Source organism: Pseudorca crassidens, chromosome 7 (assembly GCF_039906515.1).
Source record: "Pseudorca crassidens isolate mPseCra1 chromosome 7, mPseCra1.hap1, whole genome shotgun sequence".
In the NCBI taxonomy this organism is placed as follows: Eukaryota; Metazoa; Chordata; class Mammalia; order Artiodactyla; family Delphinidae; genus Pseudorca; species Pseudorca crassidens.
In genome coordinates this window covers 24,129,706-24,153,810 of record NC_090302.1, presented here as the reverse complement: position 1 = coordinate 24,153,810, position 24,105 = coordinate 24,129,706, and the positions used below count along the sequence as shown (strand labels likewise).

The 24,105-nt window shown below is 45.5% G+C and overlaps 1 protein-coding gene across 4 annotated transcripts in view; it reads right to left on the bottom strand.

The window, feature by feature from the left end:
• The window catches only part of EPB41L4B (erythrocyte membrane protein band 4.1 like 4B), a 144,198-nt gene that overhangs the window by 82,195 nt on the left and 37,898 nt on the right, over positions 1-24,105 (bottom strand). For all 4 annotated transcript variants that reach the window (XM_067743708.1, XM_067743710.1, XM_067743709.1 and 1 more), the window contains exons 2-6: positions 23,410-23,514; positions 9,529-9,571; positions 8,382-8,460; positions 6,368-6,412; positions 4,483-4,535 (exon numbers count right to left, since the gene is read on the bottom strand). In XM_067743708.1, the coding sequence (XP_067599809.1) occupies positions 4,483-4,535; positions 6,368-6,412; positions 8,382-8,460; positions 9,529-9,571; positions 23,410-23,514 (325 nt within the window). The remainder of the gene's footprint in view (positions 1-4,482; positions 4,536-6,367; positions 6,413-8,381; positions 8,461-9,528; positions 9,572-23,409; positions 23,515-24,105) is intronic.

Here is a 24,105-nt window from a genome sequence, read left to right as displayed (position 1 = left end):
GTCCTGGCTCTTGCCCAGTGCCCCTGGGAATGCAGGGCCCGAGGACACAGGGGGCCCATTCCTCCAGGACATGAATGAGAAAGCTCACTCTCTCCACTCCCCCCACCCTGGCAGTGCAGGAGGCAGACCTCAGAAGGAAAAGGAATCCTCCAGGGGTTCCTCTGTACCTTGTTTGCTATGAACTCTAATTACCTCTGATACCTTGCCGCACAAAGTGTGGTCCGCAGACCAGCGGCGTGGGCCTGCTCACCATGCACAATCGCAGGCCCCACCCTGGATCTGCTGGAGCAAACCCACCACGTCCCCAGGAGGGTGGTGCACACGTTACTTTGAAAAGCACTGGTTTTCCGAATGCGCCAGAATTGCCTGGAGGGCTCGTTCGAACACACGTTGCTGGCCCCCATCCCCGGAGGTTCTAAATCCATAGGTCTGGAATAAGGCCTGAAAACCTGCATTTCTAACAAGTTCCCAGGGGATGCTGACGCAGCCGATGCAGTATGTTCCCAGGGAACACACTCTGAGAATCACTGCTTAACACGACATCCCACCGACCAGCCAGCAAATGACCGAACACCCCCAGTGACAGCAACTCACTATGGACCCAGCAGCCCTTTCCAGTGGCTTCTGAGCCCCAATCCCAGAGCCCACCTTTCAGGAAAGGGACTCCAGTTGGCTCGCAGGAGAAGAGGTTAAAATGTTCCTGTCCACACAGAGGAAGCGGCAATACCATACTCGGAGGGGTGGTGGGAGGACTGCAGGAGACGGTGTCTGACACAGGGCGGGGACCTAGTGACTGTCCCCTCACCTGACTGCAGCCCCTCATCTGCAGCTCTCAACTGGACGGCACCCCTGATACCACCAGGTGGTCTGGGTCAGGATGTGCAGCTGCTTGGCGCCTTGGGCAAAGTCACAGATGAAGATGGTGACATATTTGCCCAGAAAAGGTGAGAGCTGGGCTCCCAAGGCTGGGGGCCACGACTGACCTCTGACCAAGATGTCACCCTGAAGCTAGGGACCTAGCAAAGCTAGAAGGGCAGTCTGGGAAGAGATCTCCTGGATGTGAACCACATTGCACCCATGGGCCAAAGTGAGCCCTGTGTTTACTGGTGTGTCTGCACAAGACTGGGTTAATTGTGCATCTGACATCATCAAGCACAGGAGGGAGAAGCCAATGACGAGGTTCCCCCGAGACCAGGCAAAGGGGACACTTTGCTGCCTGCCTTCCAAGAACCTGCCGGCAAGAGGACACTTTGCTCAGTCTTTGAACTCTGCAGCCAGAGTCCCAGCTGTGAAGGGTGTGGGGCGTGGTGGAAACAGCTCAGAGGCAGGAGGGCTTGACTACCAACTTGACCATATACTACCTGTGTGACCTGGGCAAGTCACTTCACTGTCCTGGGTCTCTGATGCCTTATCCACAAAAGGGAGACTGACAAAGATGAAACAAGATCATGGACACACAACAAATGACTATCCCATTCTTCTCCTCCCTTCTTCTTCTTTGTGCCTGAAATAATTCCCAAAGCAACCATAAAATTAGTTCTCAAAGAGCAGAGCCTCCAAGCAGGGCCACTGCAACACAACTCATGAGGCATCAATTCAAGGACAACTGCCGCAAGACACGTATTCAAGGCTCAAGCACGGGAAGAAGTACACAAGCTTTCACTGTGCAAACCCACAGAGGCTCTTAGCGATCATAGTCCAAGGCAAACCGGCTTCTTTGCGGCTGAACTAGAAGCATTTACTGATGGGCTGGGGGGAGGAGGGGACACGGAGAGACAATGTGACAAAAACTTCCCCATTTCTGTGTCCACATCTTCAGTTTGTCTTTGTACCTGACATAATGACTGCATCTTAAATTACACTAATGTTGTGGTTCCAACTCAGATAGGTAATTTCTCCAAGAAGGGCTCAAATGACAGCTGGTATTCTTGTCTGCCTCGGCGGCAGGGCAAGGCAAATGGTTCTCCTAGAGCTGGGTGATGCCTTCACCACTTGGGGGCAGGCAGGTGGTGACATCTGTGCCTCATCGTCGTCTAATCATTTAGGACGTGTGCCAATGGCCTTAGGAAGAACCTCTCAGGTGGACTGACAGCCCCAGGTCTGACATGGATGCTTTCATCCCATTAACTGCACCCTGCCATCTACTGCTGGGCCACCAAGCCTGACAGTATGACCTCCTGGCAGCTCAGAAACTCTAGGGTGGATGCAACTTGGCAAGCTGGTGAAATACAGATTGGTCAAAGTGGACAGTCCATTTCCAAGTTCCCCAAAGCCATAAGGACCATAAGGACCACTGTATCAGGAAAATATGGATGTGAAGCACTTAGCATTGTATTTAGCACAGACGGTTACCTCCAACACAAGTACCTTCAGACCACATGGGCAGACTGCCCTTCAGCCAAAGTCCATTGGGGGGGGGGGCTCTTCAATTTCATTCTGCACTTACTGAGCACCTATTATATGCCAAGCCCCCACTAGATAATAAGTACTAAAGTGGTAGATGGACCTAGAGTCTGTCATACACAGTGAAGTAAGTCAGGAAGAGAAAAACAAATACAGCATGCTAACGCATATATATGGAATGTAAAAAAAAAAAATGGTTCTGAAGAACCTAGGGGCAGGACAGGAATAAAGGTGCAGATGTAGAGAATGGACTTGAGGACATGGGGCAGGGTTGGGGGTGGAAGGGTAAGCTGGGACGAAGTGAAAGAATAGCATGGACATATATACACTACCAAATGTAAAATAGATAGCTAGTGGGAAGCAGCTGCATCGCACAGGGAGATCAGCTCGGTGCTCTGTGACCACCTAGAGGGGTGGGATAGGGAGGGTGGGAGGGAGACACAAGAGGGAGGGGATATGGGGATATATGTATACATATAGCTGATTCACTTTGTTATACAGCAGCAACTAACAAAACAACGTAAAGCAATTATACTCCAATAAAGATGTGTATATATATATATATATATATATATATATATAAATGAAAAAAAATAAGCAGTAAAGGTGACTAAGGAATGGAAGTATCAGGGAATGGGAGTAACCTGGTCACTAAAAACCTTCTTTATAAGTACAAACATGACAGAAAGAATATATGTACTAAAATTACCAAGTAGAAAATCATACAAAAAAATTTGTGTATGAGTCTGATCAGAACTACATTTTAAAAACTCAAACTCATAGACAGAAACTCTGCTTGTCTGTGGGTAGGACCGTAGGTTACTTTCTTCCTTCTACTTGTCTGATTGCTGTCCTGATATTCTATAATAAGCCTGTACTGATTTTATAATTTGAAAAGACTTAGATCAACTTTTAAAACTTGGTAAATACAAAAGTCAGAAGCCAAATCTTACTATGGCACTCAAAAATAGTTAGTAGTTATAAATGAATACATCATAATTCATTATCCCATAGAAGCCCTGATAAACGAGTCTGCAATATATGTCTATCCGACGCGCCGATGAAATTCCTTATATGCAGTTACACATTAGTATCCTTTTAATTAGTGCTGGCAACTTGAACAAGTGTTTCTTGCACATGTTAAACTAAAAATCCACCAGTGCATCAGACAGATGGAACAGTCAACGCTGAGACACAGGCAACCCTCTTACCGTCCAATTCCCACCCACATGCTGATGACTCTCCCCTGTCAGTGCTTCCAGCCTGACCTGTCTGGTGGAGCCAGATCTCTACAGACTCAAGAAGCTCCCAGAGGCCCCACTGGCCCCTCTCAGCCAAGAGACCCTACACAGATGTCCCCCCACGGGAGCCCAACTCTTCTTCTAACCATTCACTGTCACCACCTCCCATCCTTGGTAGCAGCCTACGAGTCATCTCTGTCTCCTCTCTCAACACTGAGCCTAATGACCAGGTCCTTCTCCTTGTACCGCTGATGATACTTTGGGGTGTGTGTTTAACGCCCAGCCTTAGTTTCGTTTTGTTACAGCTACACCTCCTCACTTCACCCCCAGCCCCAGTCTTGGTCTTGCCCCCATCCCTTCTCCCCATCACAATCACTGTGGCCTTTCTAAAATGCACGTCTGACCAGGCCTGCCTCCCGCTCAAGAGCCTTCAAAGACGCCGTGTTGACAGCACGAAGTTCATGCACTTTAAATGGGGTCGAGGTCACCCGCCGCTCCAGGTTTTTGAACTTGGCCCTCTGACACCAATCAACTGCTAGTGCCTCTCCACACTTTTCTACTTTGTGCCTTGGTTCCTCTGTTCATCTCCATCTACCCTTCCCCCGACAGGCCTCCACCTTCCAAGCCTCCTGCAGGGCTCTCTTCCTGAAGGAACCACAGTGTACTCTGTACGTACACACGGAGTATGTGATCCGGCCACGAGGCCCTCATGGGACTGAAAGCTACTTGGGGACGGAGACCAAACCAGAGCACTGTGCCTGGTACACAGGAGACCCTCATTTGTTGAAATGAAAAGCAACAACTTTAAAATGCTAATTACCACTAAGGAATAATGTACCTTGTAGGCAGAGAGCGGCTAACTCCACAGCTGTTTCATATGGGCATTTCAACCTTGGAAGGGAAAAAAACAAAAGAAATTAACTGTAAATACGAACTTTAATATTCATAACTATACAAAATGTCAGTAACATCATTTCTCAGGAGGTAGTGATATTCAGATAATGATTTTTGTTCTCGGTGGTTTCTACTTTTGCTGTCTACATTAAAAACTGCGAACAAGCTGACTTACACTCCCTGTTTCCCAAAGTCAGCTCTCATCATATGGTGAAATAACCCCATCTAGGTATAGCTCCTCTCAACTCTAAGTAGAGTGGGCAATTTTACTGAATCTGGCAAGAACTGGGAAGTTTGGGAAACTGAATGAAAAGCCTTCCCTTTGCCTTATTATTTTTCAACTTATTTTATCTTGGTCTAGTACATGCATCTTTTGAAGCTGCCTTCACTCTCTCTTGAAACGAGGTCATAGTGTTACAAATAAACAGAAACCATATCTAAGATGGCCAGGACAGCTGGATACACTCAAGCAATCGAATAACTGAGGCACCGCCACAGAGGTGTATTACTACAAATCCAGTGATCTCATTCATATTTACTATTACAAATTTAGTTAGAAAAATAATAATGACACACATTGGCCTAGCACTTCATAGTTTTCAAAGCCTTTTCATATATGTATATTATCCAGTTTGGTCAATGCATCAAGTGTGTCAACCCCCTAGGATGGGGGTTGCCTGTGCTCCCCATTCCCACCTCAGAAATGAGGAACTGAGTGTTCAAGTGTCCTGGCCACAGATGGCCAGCTGGTAGAGGCAACGCTGGGGCCGCCAGAACACCATTCTGCTAGGAATGCAGTAAACCAGGCTGACGTGCACGTAAACTGCAAAGTACTGTACAAACGCGAGGCATCGCCACTAATGTGTTTCCAGACCAAAGACAATCACCAGTTAAGAGGCTCTTAGTATGAGAAGCACAGTATGGAGAGAGAGAGAGAGAAATACACACACAATCAAAGATCCGTATTGCATGGCTGAATAAGGCAAATGTATACACTGTACAATCTACTTGTTCTATAGTGTACATTCCACTAGGATTCTCATAGCACATGTTCTACAGAGAGCTTCCAAATTCGGAAATCACATTTTGAATCTCCTTCAGATTATATTCAAAATCAAAATGTATTCCTGTCAGTAATAGCAGGTATTGCTTTTTAGATTCAGTATATCTTAGTTTTTCATGTAACGGAAAATAGTCAATATGGCTGGTGAAAAAATGACACAACTGTAAAAGTTATGACTGCTGAAATCTCATATCCTTAGAATACATACTGCCTGTGAAACCAACCATTTCAGTGCCAGTGGTTCTTGCGCTCAACAATCGTTGTATAGCCAGAGGCCTAGTGTTTAAAGACCGTTTTTAAGAGAGGAAAAGGAAATGAGATGAGATGTCTAAACCTCTTTCTACTAGAATCAGAACATAAACCTCTTTACATGACTTAAATGCAGATGGTGATGAGTGAGACTTTTGGATGGTCCAAAAACTTGTCAGTGTATACATACTAATAACGTATCTTGCTTACAAATACGACAAAAGCCGTTATGAATGGGGCAGTGATGTGATCAGGGAGAGAATTATTCCCAGATACACATCACTTAAGATATTAAATGCTCTTGGAAATGCTTCAAGCCATATAGTAATCACGTGAAATAAGATGATGATGACTGTGATCCAAGTATTAGACTCACTTTACAATGCCTGGTGTACTTTTTTTGAATTTTGAAAAGGGAACAAGCGTAAAGAGTTAAAAAAAAACACACACGGTGAACTATTTAGAAAATATACTATGATCTATCCTGAATTAAGAGTTAGAACAAAAACATACTTACTTTCCTGAAAGAATGTCATGCCTGAGTTGTAAAACAAACAGGTACCTGACAAACATATACAAAAGTCAAAAGAGGGTAACTCTTCCCCAGCCGCTTCCAGTCCCCAACTTCCCATCACAAATCCCACCCCACACACAGCCCGGAATTCTGCATTGTAAAAAGGGAGTCCAAATCAAATGAGAACTTGGGTGGAAGCATCTCCTCCTGTCTCCAGGAAGGCAGCCCAGAATCTAGCTAGGAAGGTGAGCGCATGGAGGAATTCGCAAGATACTTGGAGGATGGAACATGGAGCACTGCACAGTCCAATGACACCTCCACACACCCTTGGGGCTCCAGGAGAGAGAGAGACACACACACACACATGCACACGCACGCAGGGCTCACACGCAGCATGCAACATGTCCAATCCAACAGGCAGGGTAGAGCCACTGCATTGGGCCCTCAGCCTGCCCACCAGCAGATTCCAGAAAGGCTGCAGCTGATTGTATCAAAAAATTTACAGCTGACTGTAGTTAGCAACCACTGGAGGCTTTTTTTCTGATGCAGTTTAACTGCAGACTCTGCCTTTGAAAAAACAAAGTACACGTGTGCGCGCGCACACACACACACACACACACACACACACACACACACACACACACGAAACAAAAGTCCTGGAATTGTATGGCAGCTGGTCACAGGGGTAACGGAAAATGGGGAGGAGGGCAGCAAATAACACAAGTGCAGTTCACTGAAGTAAAAGATTAAGTAAGTGTTCTTTTTACCAGGAAGACGTGGGCATCAGAACCACTTACAGTGCTTTGTAAAAACCAAAGCTGCCCACGCTCCACTCCATACCTACAGAATGAGAAGCTTACACACAAGAGTGGTCCCCAGGAATCTGATTTGTTCAAAAGCCTCCCAGGTGTTTCTGATTCACAAACCCTGGTTAAGAATCACTGGCTCTGATGACAGCTAGAAGCAGCACACTTCATAAAGGACTCTAAAGAGAAACACTAGGATAATGTAATTTGTTTGAACTTTGAAAACAATGCACACGGTCACTCTCTGTGGAATGGATATAGGACAATGTGGGTGACGCAGACATGTGGGTGGTGGTGAAGGTTCTAGTACATTCCAGAATGTTACTACTTCTGAGAAGTGCTCAACCACCATTAAACTGAGTACTCACATCAAGGAGGACACAACGCTGACGTGGCCAGAACTTCCAATTCCTATAGGAAAACCTAACCACAGAAGCCCCCAGGCCGCTCCCATGGGGGACATGGCGATAAAGTCGGTCTTTAAAGTATTACTTAGGGGGTCACCTCCAAGCCAGCGGCCACCACCATGCATCACCCAGAAGCTTACATGTCACCACAACTGTCCATCACAGACAATGACAAGGAGATTCTGGGGACATCAAAAGCAGCAGAAGGCTGAGTAGAGAATCTCACTGATAGAAGGGTGGCTGGAGGGAAAGTCCACACGTAAAATGTTCTTTAAGCCTCTTTTGCTTTGACGCTATTTCTGAAGTCTAAGAGACAGGCAAGGGTAGGCGCACTATAAAAGAAATTCGGTGGGGCGGAAAGATACCGTGACGGAATTCTAACAACTTTGATATTATAACCATCAAGGGAATATTTTGCAGTTGCTTAAAAAAATAAGGTGGCAATTTTGGAGGCAGAGATGCTCTTCTAATATCTGCCTTCTCTTTTTGTATCTGAGACAAAATTAAAGTGCCGTAGACCAACTAGCCAATCTACCCAAGGTCCAACAAAATAGGAACGTGACAAGAAAATAAATTTTAAAATTCTGATTCACTATGAAAAAGGTCCAGTCAAGCAAAGTGTGGATTTTCAACAGAATACAGAGATAAGCACACACAAAGTGCTAATAACAGTTGCTCGGAATATAAAGACAGCAGATGAAAGAGGCGGCAAACCCACAGTTTAGAAGACCCGTGGATTGTAAGTAAGGCAGGTGCTACGGGGTGTGGGTGGGTAGGAGGATCTTGTTTTGCATCTTGTCCTACCTTGTAAACTCTTCACGAAGGTTGTTCGGTTCTGAAGAATAATATTTAACTCGAAAGTGCAAAGCATAAGCAGGTCCAACTAAGCATTTGCAGATGGAAGGTTGAAGATGTTTTTCCCCAATTTTGAAGATCACAGAATGGACAAAAGGAAAAACATGTTAAATCTATTAACATATCCACCACGGACTCTGGGAGGTAACAACGGAACATACAAAGCTAGTAAGTTCTTTTCAATACGAGTTTGGAAAACTAAAATGGACTTCAGTTTTGACAAAAGATAGTTTAGCTAGTAATCTCATTCTGGAAAAAAACCCTCATCATCTAGATGAATTACTAAGAGCTAACCCTTTACTTTCACCCCTGATTGCCAAGATACTCCAAAGTGATACTAACTTTTAACAAAATACTAAGTGGGCTAAAGGAAAGTGACACATAAACAGTCAAGTGTTCTGTAATCTAAAAATACTACGGTAGGGCTTCCCTGGTGGCGCAGTGGTTGAGAGTCCGCGTGCCGATGCAGGGGACACGGGTTCGTGCCCCGGTCCGGGAAGATCCCACATGCCGCAGAGCGGCTGGGCCCGTGAGCCATGGCCGCTGAGCCTGCGCGTCCGGAGCCTGTGCTCCGCAACGGGAGAGGCCACAACAATGAGAGGCCCGCGTACCACAAAAAAAAAAAAAAACCTACGGTAAAAAAAACCCTTAAAAGTATTAAATTAAAAAAAATTACTCATACATAAACCACACTGAAGAAATCTGGTTACCACAACTATAAAATCAGAGAGCTGGACCAGACTGTCAAAGATCCTTCCTGCTCTCCCATTCTCTGAATCTACTTCATAACTCACGAGAAAATGAATGTCACAGGTATAAAGTCATGTTTCTGAACAGCATATTTATCAGTCCTCATTGGGAGAAGTGCCTGATTTCAAATGAGGGTTTAGTCTGTTTTTTAACATCTACTAAAAACTCTTATTCAAATTTTAAACTCTAATATTTAGCCAGCCTTAGGAAATTAAAAGTCATCCTTAAAATTGAATCCATTTGAAAATGCTCCCAAGTTCTAATGAAAATGTAATACCTCAAAACATTGGCAAAGGAGTTTACTCTCTGATAAAAGAAGGTAGTAAACTAAATTCTGCTTACTTACTTTTCATCTGCTTTTTTATGGGTTTGGAATGATCCAGCCAGTGCTGAAAGAAAGAAAAAAAGTTTTTCTTAGAAATAGTTCATCAGTAAGATTACACAGTCCCTTGGAGTTACCCTGCCCTACAACTCTTAGTAATTAAAACCAGGGATTGTACCAGATCACGAGCTCTTAGGCTGGGGATCTGCAAACAGCTTGGAATGGTATAAAAATACCTGTGCTACATGAAAAGATGCTCAACATCACTAATTATGAGACAAATACAAATCAAAACCACAACAAGGTATCACCTCACACGGGTCAGAATGGGCATCAACAAAAAGTCTACACATAATAAATGCTGGAGAGGATAAGGGAAAAGTGAACCCTCATATACTGCTGGTGGGAATGTAAATTGGAGCAGCCACTATGGAGAACAATACGGAGGTCCCTTAAAAAATGAAAAATAGAACCATTTGATCCAGCAATTCTACTCCTGGGTATATATCCAAAAAAACTGAAAACATTAATTCGAAAAGATACATACACCTCAATGTTCATAGCAGCACTATTTATAATAGCCAAGCCAAGTGCCCATCAGCAGATGACTGGTTTAAGAAGATGTGTGTGTGTGTGTGTGTGTGTGTGTGTGTGTGTAACAGACTATTATTTAGCCATAAAAAAGAATGAAATATTGCCATTTGCAGCAGCATGGATGGACCTAGAGATTATCATACGAAGTGAAGTAAGTCACAGAAAGACAACTATTACATGATATCACTTATATGTGGAATCTAAAAAATAATACAAATGAATCTATATACAAAATGGAAACAGACTCACAAAAATAGTAAACAAACTTATGGTTACCAAAGGGGGAAGGGGAGAGGGATAAATTAGGAGTTTGGGATTAAACTACAGATGCAAACTACTATACATAAACTAGATAAGCAACAAAGATTTACTGTATAGCACAGGGAACCATATTCAATATTTTGTAACAACCTATAATGGAAAATAATCTGAAAAAATATATATATATAACTGAATCACTTTGCTGTACACCTGAAACTAACACAACATTATAAATAAACTATACTTCAATTAAAAAAAAGAAAAAATATCTGTGCTTATGCACATTAAGAGCATTTCTCCTGGGGAGAGTTAGCTTTCCAAAGAGGTGCCTAAAATAACCTAACATCCTTTACCTCATTGATCTATAAAGTCCCTTCTAGTCAGCGGAGCCACCAACTGCCTTTTCCTTCTGAGTTTTCTCAAGTTACAACCAAGTCTCCGTTAATCTAGTAATGACTACAAGCCCCGCCATCGAAAATCTCTGCTCATACACAGGTCTTGGCATTCTGTCGCCCTAAACTCTAAAATTTAAAACCAAAATTCATGACCCTTTAAATGACCCGCACTGAAGATGGAAAGACAGGAGGGGATTTGCCTGAGAGAATTCTGCTCTGGTCCATGAAGGCATTTCAACTTCCTCTAGTTTTCACCAGAAACACCACTTCAGTCTTATCCATCCAAGGAAACTGCAAAACCATTTCCCTCATTTAAACGTTCAAGTTGTTGACACTACAGTCCTGAGGAGCCTCAAGAGCTTGACTTCCATGGAAAGCAACATTTAGGAACATGAAACTGTGAGCCCCTCCAGGTGAACACGAGCCTCGAAGGGCAGGGACCACACACTCAATCATCTCTGAGTTTCCTGTGCCAAACACAGAGCCTGGCACCCAGCAGGCCCTTATCAGATGCTTGAGAAATACATGTTCAACATAATTTTTTAAATGAGGCAAATAGAGACCTTCCCATCCCTTTATGTAAATCCCATGCACGTGGAACATCGCTGTTAGAACAACACAGCCCGCAGCAGGTTTCTCACTAGCTGTTCAAAATCTGAGGCCATTCTGCTGACCGTCAAGATACTTGCAGAAGCAATCTAAACTCTGCACATTCTAATAATGAGAAAGGGTGGGACTAAGTGAGTACAGTGCACTCTACCACTCACCAAAGAGCCCACTCTGACTGTGTGGGAGGAGGGGGATAAGGAAACGCAGAAGCAAATAAGAGATGAATTGTAATACCATAAGCTGGGAGCAGTGCAATGGGAGACCGTGGGCTCTGTCAACCCCACTCCCCAGCTAGGCAACCGTGTGATCAAAGCACCCATAGCCGGATGCCTATCTCAAAGGCTCGTGGACAGGATGCTTTATCTCACTGTTCATAGCTTTGAACGGAAAATGACCTAACTGTCCATCAATAAAGATGGATTAAAACAATGGCTCCTCTATATAATGAAATACTATTCAGCCTTTAAAACTATTTAGGCCTATATTTATTGACGTGGCAAGAGATCCACGGCACAATGTGAGATGGAAAAAAAAAGGCAGGTGGGATCCCTTTATAGAAAATTATTATTTCCTATCAACATGTCTAGAAGAATTTATAGAGGTTATTTCTGAATGTGGGACTGGGAATGACGTCTACTGTTTTTCTTTTTAAATTTTCTGCATAGTTTTTTTCCTTTGAACGGGAATATTATTTTCACGGTGTGGGGAGGTGGGCTGGGTTGCCAACTTCCATCATTCATTCATCACTTGCCTAGCGGGCAGTTTCTGATGATCAATTTGTATCATTAGAATTCAGTCTCACTGCTGCCCTCAACGAAGCTGGAAATGCTGGACCTTAGCCCCTGGGAGGACAGATAAAGACTTGATACAAACATAATATTTACCTTCCTGCCAAAGTAAGTATCATGCTAATGGCTTGGCTAAACCTGTTCTTCGCCTCACTTTCAAATCAATTTATTCTTAGCAGGCAAGGAAAGTTCTCCCTGCAACCAGCCTTCTAATCTTATTAGCCCCAGAGGCTCAGAGATTAAAGGAGCTTGTCCCATCTCTTTCCCTTCTCAAGTCTCCTTATTGTATTTGGAATAGAACAAACTTCAGCCCACTGTTCCTCTCCCTCTACTGTCAAACTCTAATCTTGATGCAGGCCCAACCTGTGTCATTTCCTCAGCTGTGGTTTTCAACCCTGGCTGTGTGTTTCAATCACAAATGCCCAGGTCCCACCCAAGATCATTAAACAGAATCTCAGATCGTTAGTGTTTTTTAAAGGCCCCCAGGGTCCCATTAAATATTTAGTGTTGAAGTTTTCCTGCATCCTCTCCTACCCAAGAATATGTCCTAATAATGATCCTGGGGAAATATCCACGACCCCTTCTGAAAACTGCTGTCTAAAATCTCAAGCAATTTCAGGGTTTATTAGCCAGATGTCTACAACCCGTGTTAACTGACAGGCAGATCATGGCTAGATGCTCCTCCTGGACAGCAGACGCCTTTCCCTCTGACCACACTGCTAAAGAAGCCCCCCTATCAGGGACTTCCCTGGCGGTCCAGTGGTTAAGACTTCACCTTCCAATGCAGGGGTGTGGGGTCGATCCCTGGTCGGGGAGATAAGATCCCACGTGCCTTGCGGCCAAAAAAACCCCAAAACATAAGCAGTATTGTAACAAATTCAGTGAAGACTTTAAAAATGGTCCGCATCAAAAAAAAAAAAAATCTAAAAACAAAGAAGCCCCCTTATCCATGAGTGCTGGCCTCCATCCTTCCCGCCTAGCCACCAGCCACAGAGCCCCGCACAGAGCAGGACCCGCCAGGATTGAGGCCTGTGAAAAGTCTGGGGCTCACAAAGCCGGGAAGAGAATCAGAAACGGCTCCATTTAAAGAGCTCCTTGACCCTGTGGTGTTCAGATCAGGTTTGCTCATCTGCATCAGAGGTGCTAAGAAATCCAGTCACAAGCCTAAAATAAGAGATGATAAAATCTATCTTGTATCCAACCAGCTCAAAATGACCCGACTTTTCTTCTTAGCTGTAGGAGCTGACCAGACTCGGATCACTCATGCTTAATCCCATAAGACCACCCTGGGACTTGAAGACGCTGGGGGCACTCAGGCCCCATGTGGCATTTAATAAATTATATCCTATACTTGGCTTGAAGCCCTATTCAGCAGCAGCAGGACCTGTCTTGGATGTTCACCTGCATTCGACTAAGTACGGCCAGGCCGCCTGTCGGCAGAGGCCAAGGCAAATGTCTCCAGCCCTCTTAACAGACCATTAAACCAGTCACCGGAAACAGACAGGTGCCTTGCTGAGTTCAAAGGGCAAGACATTTAACTCAAACACTCTAACAGGTATTAGGTGGTTTCTGATCTGAATTTCTCATCCGAGTCCATCTGGCAAAACCCTTCCCACAAATCGAGATGTGAGATGATCCGGCAAAGCCCATCTGTTCTGATAGTACATCAGCTCTAGAATTAGAACATACATAAGGCTGGTTAGAGAAGTTAATTGTCTAAAATCTACACAGAAGCACTTGAATCACAATGGCCAGGAGAAGCTCAGGGGTTGAAGAGGGTCTAAAAACTCTGCCTGTACAACCCTGGGCCATCACGTTTGAGTGATGGAACTCATAAGTGGCTTTCTAGTACCTCTAGATTTTCTTGGCTTGTAAAAAGTGTCTTGTAAAAAGTGTCTTGTAAAAAGTTTGCATTTAAATTAGCGCTGGAAGGAATCTGAGAGATAATCATATCCAAAGGATGTAAAGAGAAAGAAGAGAATGAACACTTTTGGAGCTTATTGTGTGTGATGTTGTGACTCATAATAAGAAATGTATATATTAGGTCTTTGTCGGTTTCTGGCACAAAGCTCCTAAAACCCTTGTAATTTCCTAAGTGGTAACAGCAGTGAAAGTGTCTTAACATTCATAATGAAACCCTTTCAATGATACCTGAGTTTACGTGAATGAGGTGACTTTGGGAAAGCACCTAAGGATGGGGTTTGTTGCCAGGGAAACCAAACACATGATTGATTACAGGGTTAGAACTTTCAGTCGCCCGCCACCTCCCCAACCTCTGGGAAGGGGAGAGGGGCTGGAGGTTGGATCAATCACCAATGGCCGATGATTTAATCCATCATGTCTACGTAATGCAGCCTCCGTAAAACCCCAAAAGGACAAGGTTCATAGACCTTCTGGGTTGGTGAACACACGGAGATTTGGGAGGAGCGGCGTGTTCAGAGACGGCATGAAAGCTCCACACCTCCCCACCCCCTATACCTTGCCCTATGCATCTGTTTCAACTGGCTGTTCCCGAGTTACATCCTTTTACAGTAAACTGGTAACCTAGTAAGTAAACTGTCCCCCTGATTTCTGCGATTGGCTCCAGCAAATTAAACCCACGGAGCGGGTCATGGGAAACTCCTACCTATAGCCAGTAGGTCAGAAGCACAGGTGACAACGTGGACTTGGGATTAGCACCTGAAGTGTGTGTGTATGTGCGGTGCGGGGGTTGGTGGGGAGTCTGAGGGAGCGAGCCCTTAATCCAACACTGTCTTCAGGCAGACAGTGTCAGAATCCATTGCTTGTAGTGTTGGAAAAAACACCCCTTACATTATGTCACATCCATCCCTTTCTCAGGCTTCGAGCAGAGGAAGGTGGCCGTGGAGAGGGCTCAAGGTACCCTGGGTCACAGCGCTAATGAGGCAGGATTCTAACTCAGGCTGTGTCAGCATCCAGTGCTCTGGGTCTCCGCACCACACCCCAGCAGGACACACCTCCTCTGCCTACCGGAGGGATCTCTCCTCATCCTCATTCAGCATGAAGCCCCGTCAACCCATTCATGCCAGCTACTCGAGCTTTCCTTGGGGATTCATTTAAATCAATTGCAGAGACCCCTTCCCTTTATCAATAGCTACCCATTCAGCGCCAATACCTGCACGTGGACAGGAAAACACTCGCTCTGCCAACATTCAGAAGCAGGCTGCTGGGAGGCCTGAGGCATTTCTTGAGCTGTTGCACACGTCTTTGAGAAGGAGGCAGGAGATCAGAGTTCAAGTCCCAGTCCTGCCACTTGCCTGGCATGTGGCCAGGAGCAAGCCCCCTGCCCCATCCCCTCAGCTTCCTCATCTGTGCACTGAGCGGTCCCCTAACACAAGAGTCAACTCAGTGTCCATGGCAACTGTAATGAACTGTTCAAATGAAAGGAAGGGTTTAAGATGCTTCCTCTGACAGTAACATGTCCCACTACTAGTGTTTTTTTTGTTTGTTTGTTTTTAACATCTTTATTGGAGTATAATTGTTTTACAATGGTGTGTTAGTTTCTGCTTTACAACAAAATGAATCAGTTATATATAGAGATATGTTCCCATATCCCTTCCCTCTTGCGTCTCCCTCCCTACCACTACTAGTGTTTATACTCTCCAACCCTAACCCCACATACATCTGAAACGGTAGGAGCGCCGGCAGTGTCCACACAAGCGGCAAATGTGATGACATTCCAGGCACCCATCAGGGTGAAGCCACAACAGTCCCTCTGGCGTCCACAGAGTCCTTCCAGCAGTCACCATGTCTGTGTGTCAACCTCCCCTCACAGCCCTGGGCCTCTAATCACCCATCTACCCGATTCCGTGCTGCAAAAACCAGATGAAAAACACCTCACAAGTCTGAGACAAAGGCCCCAAACCACCTTTTCCGGATTCCTTGCTGCAAAACGGACCACCATGAAATGCTCCCTTTTCACGCTGGGTGGGGCTTTGGAAGGGACTGAGGATGGCTACACCTACCCTGTAGAACGCCCACCCCGAGATGGGGACGGAGACTTCTGCTTGGTGGGGCTATGGTTACTCCAGCCCCAAATCCCTGCCGCTCCTCTGCCTGGCAAAGTCCTCTCATCCTCTGTGGCTGCGTCCCACCCCATGTTCGCCCTTCCCCTCTGATACCCTGATCACCTCATCAGCAACACTCAGCCTCCGGGCTCACAGACGGGAGGGCAGTGAACAGTACGGTCTATAACCGTGAACAGTATTGTCTGAGACTTAACTTTCCAGGTTTCAGGATCTTAACACTGAAATTCTGGGATTGGTTTTCTGCTCCAAGACTCTGAGTCCTAAGATACTTTAAGTACACTAACTGTGGTGGATATTTTATTGGGTAATTTTATATTTATCATTAAAAAAAAAAAACTGAGCCCCCAGTTTTCCAAGGGACCACTTGTCTGTCTCCCTCACCAGAATGTGGCAGGTGGGGACACTGTCCAGCCTACCTCTGCACCACAGAGCTTGCCACTGAGTAAGCTCCAAGTCAAAGTTTGCTGAATGGCTACTGACTGAATGTTTTCTTTCCACAGGTGTGGCTGTGTGGGGGTGGGTGTGATGTTCCCTTGTGTAATGGAGTCAGTATAACCCAGTGGAAAGTGCTGGCCTTTGGAATGAGAGACCAGGTTCTGAATCCCGGCTCTGTCCCTTACTTTAGCCTTTACAAGGTTTCTAGTGAGCCTCAGCTTCTTCATCTGTGAAATGGGTCTGCTTTATGGCCAGCTTTACAGATCAACGCTGAATGTTAAACAAGAGTTATATAATGCCTCTAGTTTGATACCTGCCTCAGAGCTCATCAGAGTAGAAACTCAGTAAACAGCATCTACCAGAACAGTCTAAGAAAGCTGGGTGGGTGTAGGCCAGAGCCCTGGGCTCTCGGAAGAAAGCTTTGATATGTACAAATAGAACCCCTGCCCCTGCTTTGAGCTGTGTCAAAGTGAGAGCTACAGAGTGGGTTCCTGGGTGGCTTTCCTGCTTTGATATAGAAAAGGGAAAGAGGAGGTCCCCAGCCCCAACTGCTAAAAATAGGCGAAGCCAATAGACTTTGACCTTGCTTCAGGGCTGGGCTGCGCACTATGGAAACCAGGCTTGGCTTTCTGCAGCAAGCTGGGAATATAAGCTGGGGATGCAGACAGCCAAGAGCCCTGGAACCCCCAGCCCTCTGATTTGCATATTAGGGGTTGGGTGGGGACATCATTCCTTGCAGGAGCCTCGATTATGGGGCAATAAGCCAATGGCCAAGTGGACCGTTCCCTTCTGAGCCCCCATCTATCACACCTGCCACCAGATGCTTTGTCCCAGGCCTTTGGGAAAAATCATTGGCTCAGCGAACCTTCCCAGAGGTCTCATCTAAATCGCTAAGGTCTCTCCCACGGACAGGGCAGCCTTGAGGTTCCAGCTAACCTCAGGGCATCAGCTCTGGGGGCCATGATGACATCTGGTCCCCCCCGTCCTGCCCAGCTGGGAAGAAGTGAGACCCACACCCATGCTGGATTACAAAACCCTTTCTCTTCCATTAACTCAGTCCTTCAATTTCCCTCTGAAATGGATGTTACTACATTCACCTTGGTGTTAGGAAAACTGAGGTTCCAGAGTACAGTGTACCGAAAAGAACACTTAAAACCCGAAATCGGAAAACCTGGGTTCGCCCACAAGCTGCGCTACTCGCTGAGTGACCTGCCAAGGTCTAAGGACTTTGGTTTCACCACCAGAGATGGAGAAATTTGACAAATGGCTCCTAAGGTCCCTTCCGGGGCTAAGGACGAAAGTTCTAGGTTGTATGCCTTTGTCACCAATAGTCACCAAGCTAAGAAGAGGAGGACCTAAGTCTTAGGATCTAATCAGAAAGGTTTGTTCATATACACAAATAATGACCCTGAGGCCAAATGAGCAAACTGCCAGGGAGGGAAAAATAAGCTCAGGTCTACATAGAGGAAGAAAAACATTTTGGGAGTTGAGGACACGCTGCACGAAGGGCTGTCATCAGAGGCGGTCTTGAACGATGGCCAGAAGTTTAAACGGGATGAGAAAGGGTGTCCCGGGAGGGGAACCAGCACAAGCAAGGCGCGGGCAGTACCAGACCCAGCCTACAATGAGCCCAGCTTAGATGTCAAACCGATGAGCAGAAGAGGCCTGGGAGCTGTTGCTGCCCCACATCTCTAGGATCCTCAGAGTTCGGCAGACGAGGACCCTATGCCTGCTCCTGTGGGGAAGAAAAGCGCATCATATTCACAGAGCTGCATGCTTGAAAGGCTTTAGCACCTGCAGAATCTGAGCGTCTGCAGGTGTATGGCCTGGGAAGGACGCCTGGATCTCACCGTGAACATCCCTCCCGCTGCACAGGGCCAGGGCACCAGCGGACGGGAAAGCCCGGCAGCCAAGTGAGCAGAGGCTCACAGCAGAGCCTTTCACAGTGGAGTCACATCCTCGGCTTTCTGGGAACCCGTGTGGCTGGAAAGCAGTCGCCTGGGGATGAGGACACGCCACCAGAACAACAGGTACTTGGCTCTAATGGCAGAAATAACAGGTACCGTCTCCCTGACTAGAGAAGATTTGTGGGGCAGACACGCCTGCCTCTTCTTTAGACTCAGATCACTGGACATTAGAACTAGAAGAGCTCTTGGGAGAACAGGTCCAAGAACCCTATTTTAGGGATTTTCCTGGCAGTCCAGTGGTTAAGACTCCATGCTTCCACTGCAGGGGGCGCAGGTTTGATCCTTGGTCGGGGAACTAAGATTACACATGCTGCCTGGGGTGGTCAAAAGAAAAAAAAACAGGCGCTTCCCTGCTGGCGCAGTGGTTAAGAATCCACCTGTCAATGCAGGGGACACAGGTTCAATCCCTGGTCCGGGAAGATCCCACGTGCCGCGGAGCAACTAAGCCTGTGCACCACAACTACTAAGCCTGCGCTCTAGAGCCTGCGAGCCACAACTACTGAAGCCGGCAGGCCTAGAGCCTGTGCTCTTCAAGAGAAGACACCGCAATGAGAAGCCCGTGCACTGCAACGAAGAGTAGCCCCCACTCGCCGCAACTAGAAAAAGCCCGCGCAGCAATGAAGAAACAACACAGCCAAAAAATAAGTAAATAAATAAAAGAACCTCATTTTACAGATGAGGTAACTGAGCCCAAGGGAGAAAAGGTGGCTTATCTAAAGCCCATCAAATGAGTTGGGGCAGAACCAAGAGTAAGGTCCAGGTCTGACTCAGTCCAGGGCCATAAACAATCTGAAGCCAAAGATACCACACATGTTAGGACAACAGGAGAAGGCAGAATAGAGAAGAGTTTCCGGGATGAGGAGGGCTGGCAAGTGTCAGATGCTGGGGACAGCAAGGAGGACTCTGAACTCAGCACCCAGGAAGCAACCGGAAATGGAACTCTGACGCAGGTGTAGTGAGTAAATGCTGGAGAAACAGGCAAACTCCCTTAAAACAAAGTAGTAAAAAGGATGGACAGAGAGAAAAGAGAAACTTTGAGATGCAGGGAAGAAAACTCAAGGCGTTTCAGCTAAATGACCCGGTCTTCTCAGTAGGTGGCAAGGCCAACCATGAGACCAGTCTTTGTGGGAACTGGATTACGGGCCTGTGATCCAGAGTCAGAGGGGAACCCTGGGGCATTCCAGAGTTGGGATTAACCCCCAGAGCCCACTGGGGGATAATGAGGCTCCAAGAACAGCTCGGGGGCTTGGACTCTGCTGAACCTGTGATCTGTGATTTGTGCTGGTGCCAAAACGCACAGCCCGTGGCTCTCCAGCAACGCCTGGCAGCCCGGGAGAAGCAGCAGAGGAAGCATATGGGCGTGCGTGTGTGTCAAAGGGAGGCCAGGGGACAGTCAGGGGAGCAGGAGAATCAAAGGGCAAGAGGGGACACAGGTGAGACAGCTGAGCTTCGCCAGGCCGGGAGGAAGGACAGAGTAGGAGGAGTTGTCGTGGGCCAAGGCCACATGTAGAAGAACTGGAAGGACGCGATCACGGGACGTTGTCATGGGTTGAGAAATGACAGAAATCCGGATCTTGGAGTGATTGCGGTGGTGAAAGGACCAGAAGTGCATCTGTGTGAGGTTTGCTCAACCGAAGCTTCAGTGAGAGGAAACCATGTCTGGAATGTTTAGAGGGGTCAGCAATTTGAGTTCTGAGGTTGCCCAGGGAAGAGAAAAACAGGCACCAGAGGCCTTGAAGGATGGGAAGGAGAGCGCTGAGGTCAGAGGGCACAGCACTGGGCAGTCCAACCTCAAAGGAAGCAGAACTGCACGGGGGAGGGGACAGGGAAAAGCTGGTCTGCCCTCCTCAGGGCCACAGTGGCCAGAGTGAGAGTCTTCGGCTCACAGGAAGGAATCAGGACCACGAACTCAAGGAGGCAGCTGGGGTGTTTGTGGCAACAGTCAGGGGGGTGGGGTAGTGGGCTGTCAGCAGACAGGAGGTCCTGAAGGTGGAGAGGAAGTCAGTGGTGTAGAGGGGCCATCCAGTGGGAGCAGAGGGGAGTGTCTGCCCAGCAGGCACTGTAGCCCGGGCGCACTTAAGTCCTGGCTCCACCGTTATCACTGCAGACTGAGCATCACAGTAACCATCTCAGGCAGATCCAATTTCCAGGCATCGACTTTGAGCATCTCCTTACAACCATCATGGGTAGCCCCCCAGAAGTCACTAAAAAGTGTCTTTCAGGTAGAAAGGCTTAGCCACAGATGAGGAGCTCCAGGTCTCAGCTCAAACATCTTCTACCAGGGAACTCACCCTTTCATACTCTGTCTAAGATAGCACTGCCCCTTACTCTGTCTATTCCCTCACCCTCCCTTTACTTTGTCTAACACCTCACTCTGCTTTATTTTTCTTAACACTTATTACCACCAGTCATGTTACATAGGTATTACATACATCCACTGCATTATCCACTGCATTATCCACTGCTTGGAACAGGACCCAGTGCATAACAGGCACTTAATAAATACTTTTAGGTTCCTGAATAAATTCTCTTTGAAACCCAAAGCTAGATTTTGTTGGGAATGGAGACCCTGAAGTCTTTCCTGCTTTTTAAAAGAACAAAGCTGGAGGTACCACATTCCCTGATTTCAAGCTATACTACAAAGCTACAGTAATCTAAACAGTATGGTGCAGACACAAAAACAGACACATAGGTCAATGGAACAGAATAGAGAGCCCAGAAATGAACCCACATTTATATGATCAATTAATCAATGACAAAAGAGGCAAGAATATACAATGTGGCAAAGACAGTCTCTTCAATAAATGGTGTTGGGAGATCTGGACAGCTACATGCAGAAGAATCAAATTGGACTTCTATCTCACACTATGCACAAAAATAAATTCAAAATAGATAAAAGACCTAAATGTAAGACCTGAAATCATAAAACTTCTAGAAGAAAACATAGGCAGTATGCTCTTTGACAGTGGTCTTAGTAATATTTTTTGTATATGTCTCCTCAGGCAAGGGAAACAAAAGCAAAAATAAACAAATGGGACTACACCAAACTAAAAAGCTTTTGCACAGTGAAGACAACTATCAGCAAAATGAAAATGCCACCTACTGACCAGGAGAAAATCTTTGCAAACGATACATCTGATAAGGGGTTAATATCCAAAATATACAAAGACCTCATACAACTCAACATCAAAAAACCCAAACAATCCTATTTAAAAATGGGCAGAGGATCTGAATAGACACTTTCCCAAAGAAGACATACAGATGGCCAACAGAAACATGAGAAGATGCTCAATATCACTAAACATCAGGAAAATGCAAATCTAAACCACAACAAGGTATCTATCACCTCACACCTGTCAGAATGGCTATTATCAAAAACACAACAAATAACAAGTATTGGCGAGGATGTGGAGAAAAGGAAACCCTCATGCACTGTTGGTAGGAATGTAAATTGATGCAGCCACTATGGAAAACTGTATGGAGGTTCCTCAAAAAATTAAAAATAGAACTACTATATGATCCAGCACTTCCACTCCCAGATATTTATCCAAAGGAAAAAAACACTAATTAGAAAAGATATATGCACCCCTATGTTCGTTGCACTGTTACTTACAATAGCCAAGATATGGAAGCAACCCAAGCGCCCATCAATAGATGAATGGATAAAGAAGATGTGGTATCTATAATACATACGCAATGGAATATTACTCATGCATAAAAAAAATGAAATCTTGCCATTTGGGACAACATGGAGGGACCTAGAGGGTATTATGCTAAGTGAAATAAGTCAGATAGTGAAAGACAAACATGGTATGATATCACTTATACGTGGAATCTAAGAAACAGAACAAATGAACAAACATTACAAAACAGAAACAGAGTTACAGATACAGAGAACAAACAGGTGGTTGCCGGGGGGGGAAGGAGGGAGATAGAAATAGGTGAGGGAGATTAAGACATACAAACATCTAGTAGTTGCAAAATAAGTGAGTCACAGGTATGAAATGTACAGTGTGGAGAATACAGTCAGTAATAAGGTAATATCTCTGTACGGTGACGGGTAGTAAATAGGCTTTCAGGGTGATCATTTAGAAATGTACAGAAATACTGAATTACTACATTGTGTAACAGGAACTAACATAGTACTGTAGGTCAGTTATAAAATAAATAAAGAAATTAAAATAAATGAAAGAGTGGTTCTGAGCTGTGTCGAGTTCACGTACTTGAGCACCTCCACTGCACACAGTTCTGTCTCAGGCAAAGCAGGGGAAGTCTTTGCTGACCTAATGCAACCTGCTGGAGGCTGCAAGATGGTTCTCGAGCAATGCCAAGACCCGCTCCGACTGCCCAGCCCCTGAGCCCACTAAGCCCGGCTGCAATTCAGCTGTGCTCACAGCACCTGCTTGCTACACCTGGCAAGAGTCCAGGAGAGGAGGGTAGCACAGCCTCTTCTGCTGGTTAAATACAAGCAGCATCCTTAAAAGAATTTCTATAATGATATTTCTTCTCTCTACCTACTCTAGAGATGTGCCCACACTGCATCCCTATGCTTGGAAAGGTTCCCCTAGTGCATCCCCATGTGTAACAGGAACACATCTTCCTCTTCCTTTCGCAGGTACTGGCCATCTCCAGGGTGGGGCACCACGGATGCATCATCTCACATGGGTGCCAGCACCTCCATCCCCATGCTCCTTACTGCAACAATATCACAGTTTTACTCCTGTTTTTCTCTACCAATTTCTAGCAACTGTGGATCTGTGATTAGCATGAAAAGCCAATCCATCCTGTAAGGAATCAAAGGCATACATACCGCAGCCTGGGCAGAGTCAAGGAACTGGAGGCCAAAGTAATCTGTTTCCACCAGGTCCAAGTGGTACACAATCTGATCAAACAAATCCTGGCCTTTGGCATGTTTCTGGAAGACAATTGGGTAGATGAAAATTTAGGATGTGACAACTGGATAAGAAACAAGATTAAAAAAAGAAAAAAACAAACCACAAAATCACTTTTCTCTCTCTATTGCATACATGTGTCACAGTACACAAATTTTTTAAAACGTAATTATTTTTATTATAATACAAACTCATGATGAAATCTAAGCATACATACATAATGACAAGAAAAACCCCCCAAACTACAACTTCATAGGATGATTAGGGAACCAATGACTTATTATGATAAATGGTAAATAAATGGGAAAAAAATCAAGCATTGATCCTGCCTTTAGCTGTAGCACTGGGTAACCAAAGAGCGGATGACAACATATACAAAAATTAACTCAAAATGAATCAAAGACCTAAATGTAAGAGTTAAGACTACAAAACTCAGAATAAAACACACACACAAATCTTCATGACTTTGGATTAGGCAACAGTTTCCTAGATAAAACACCAAAAGTGTAAGCAACAAAAGAAAAAACAAGCTGGACATCATCAAAAATGTAAAACTTTTATGCTTCAAAGAACACCAAGATATCAAGAAAGTACAAAGACAACCCTGAATGGGA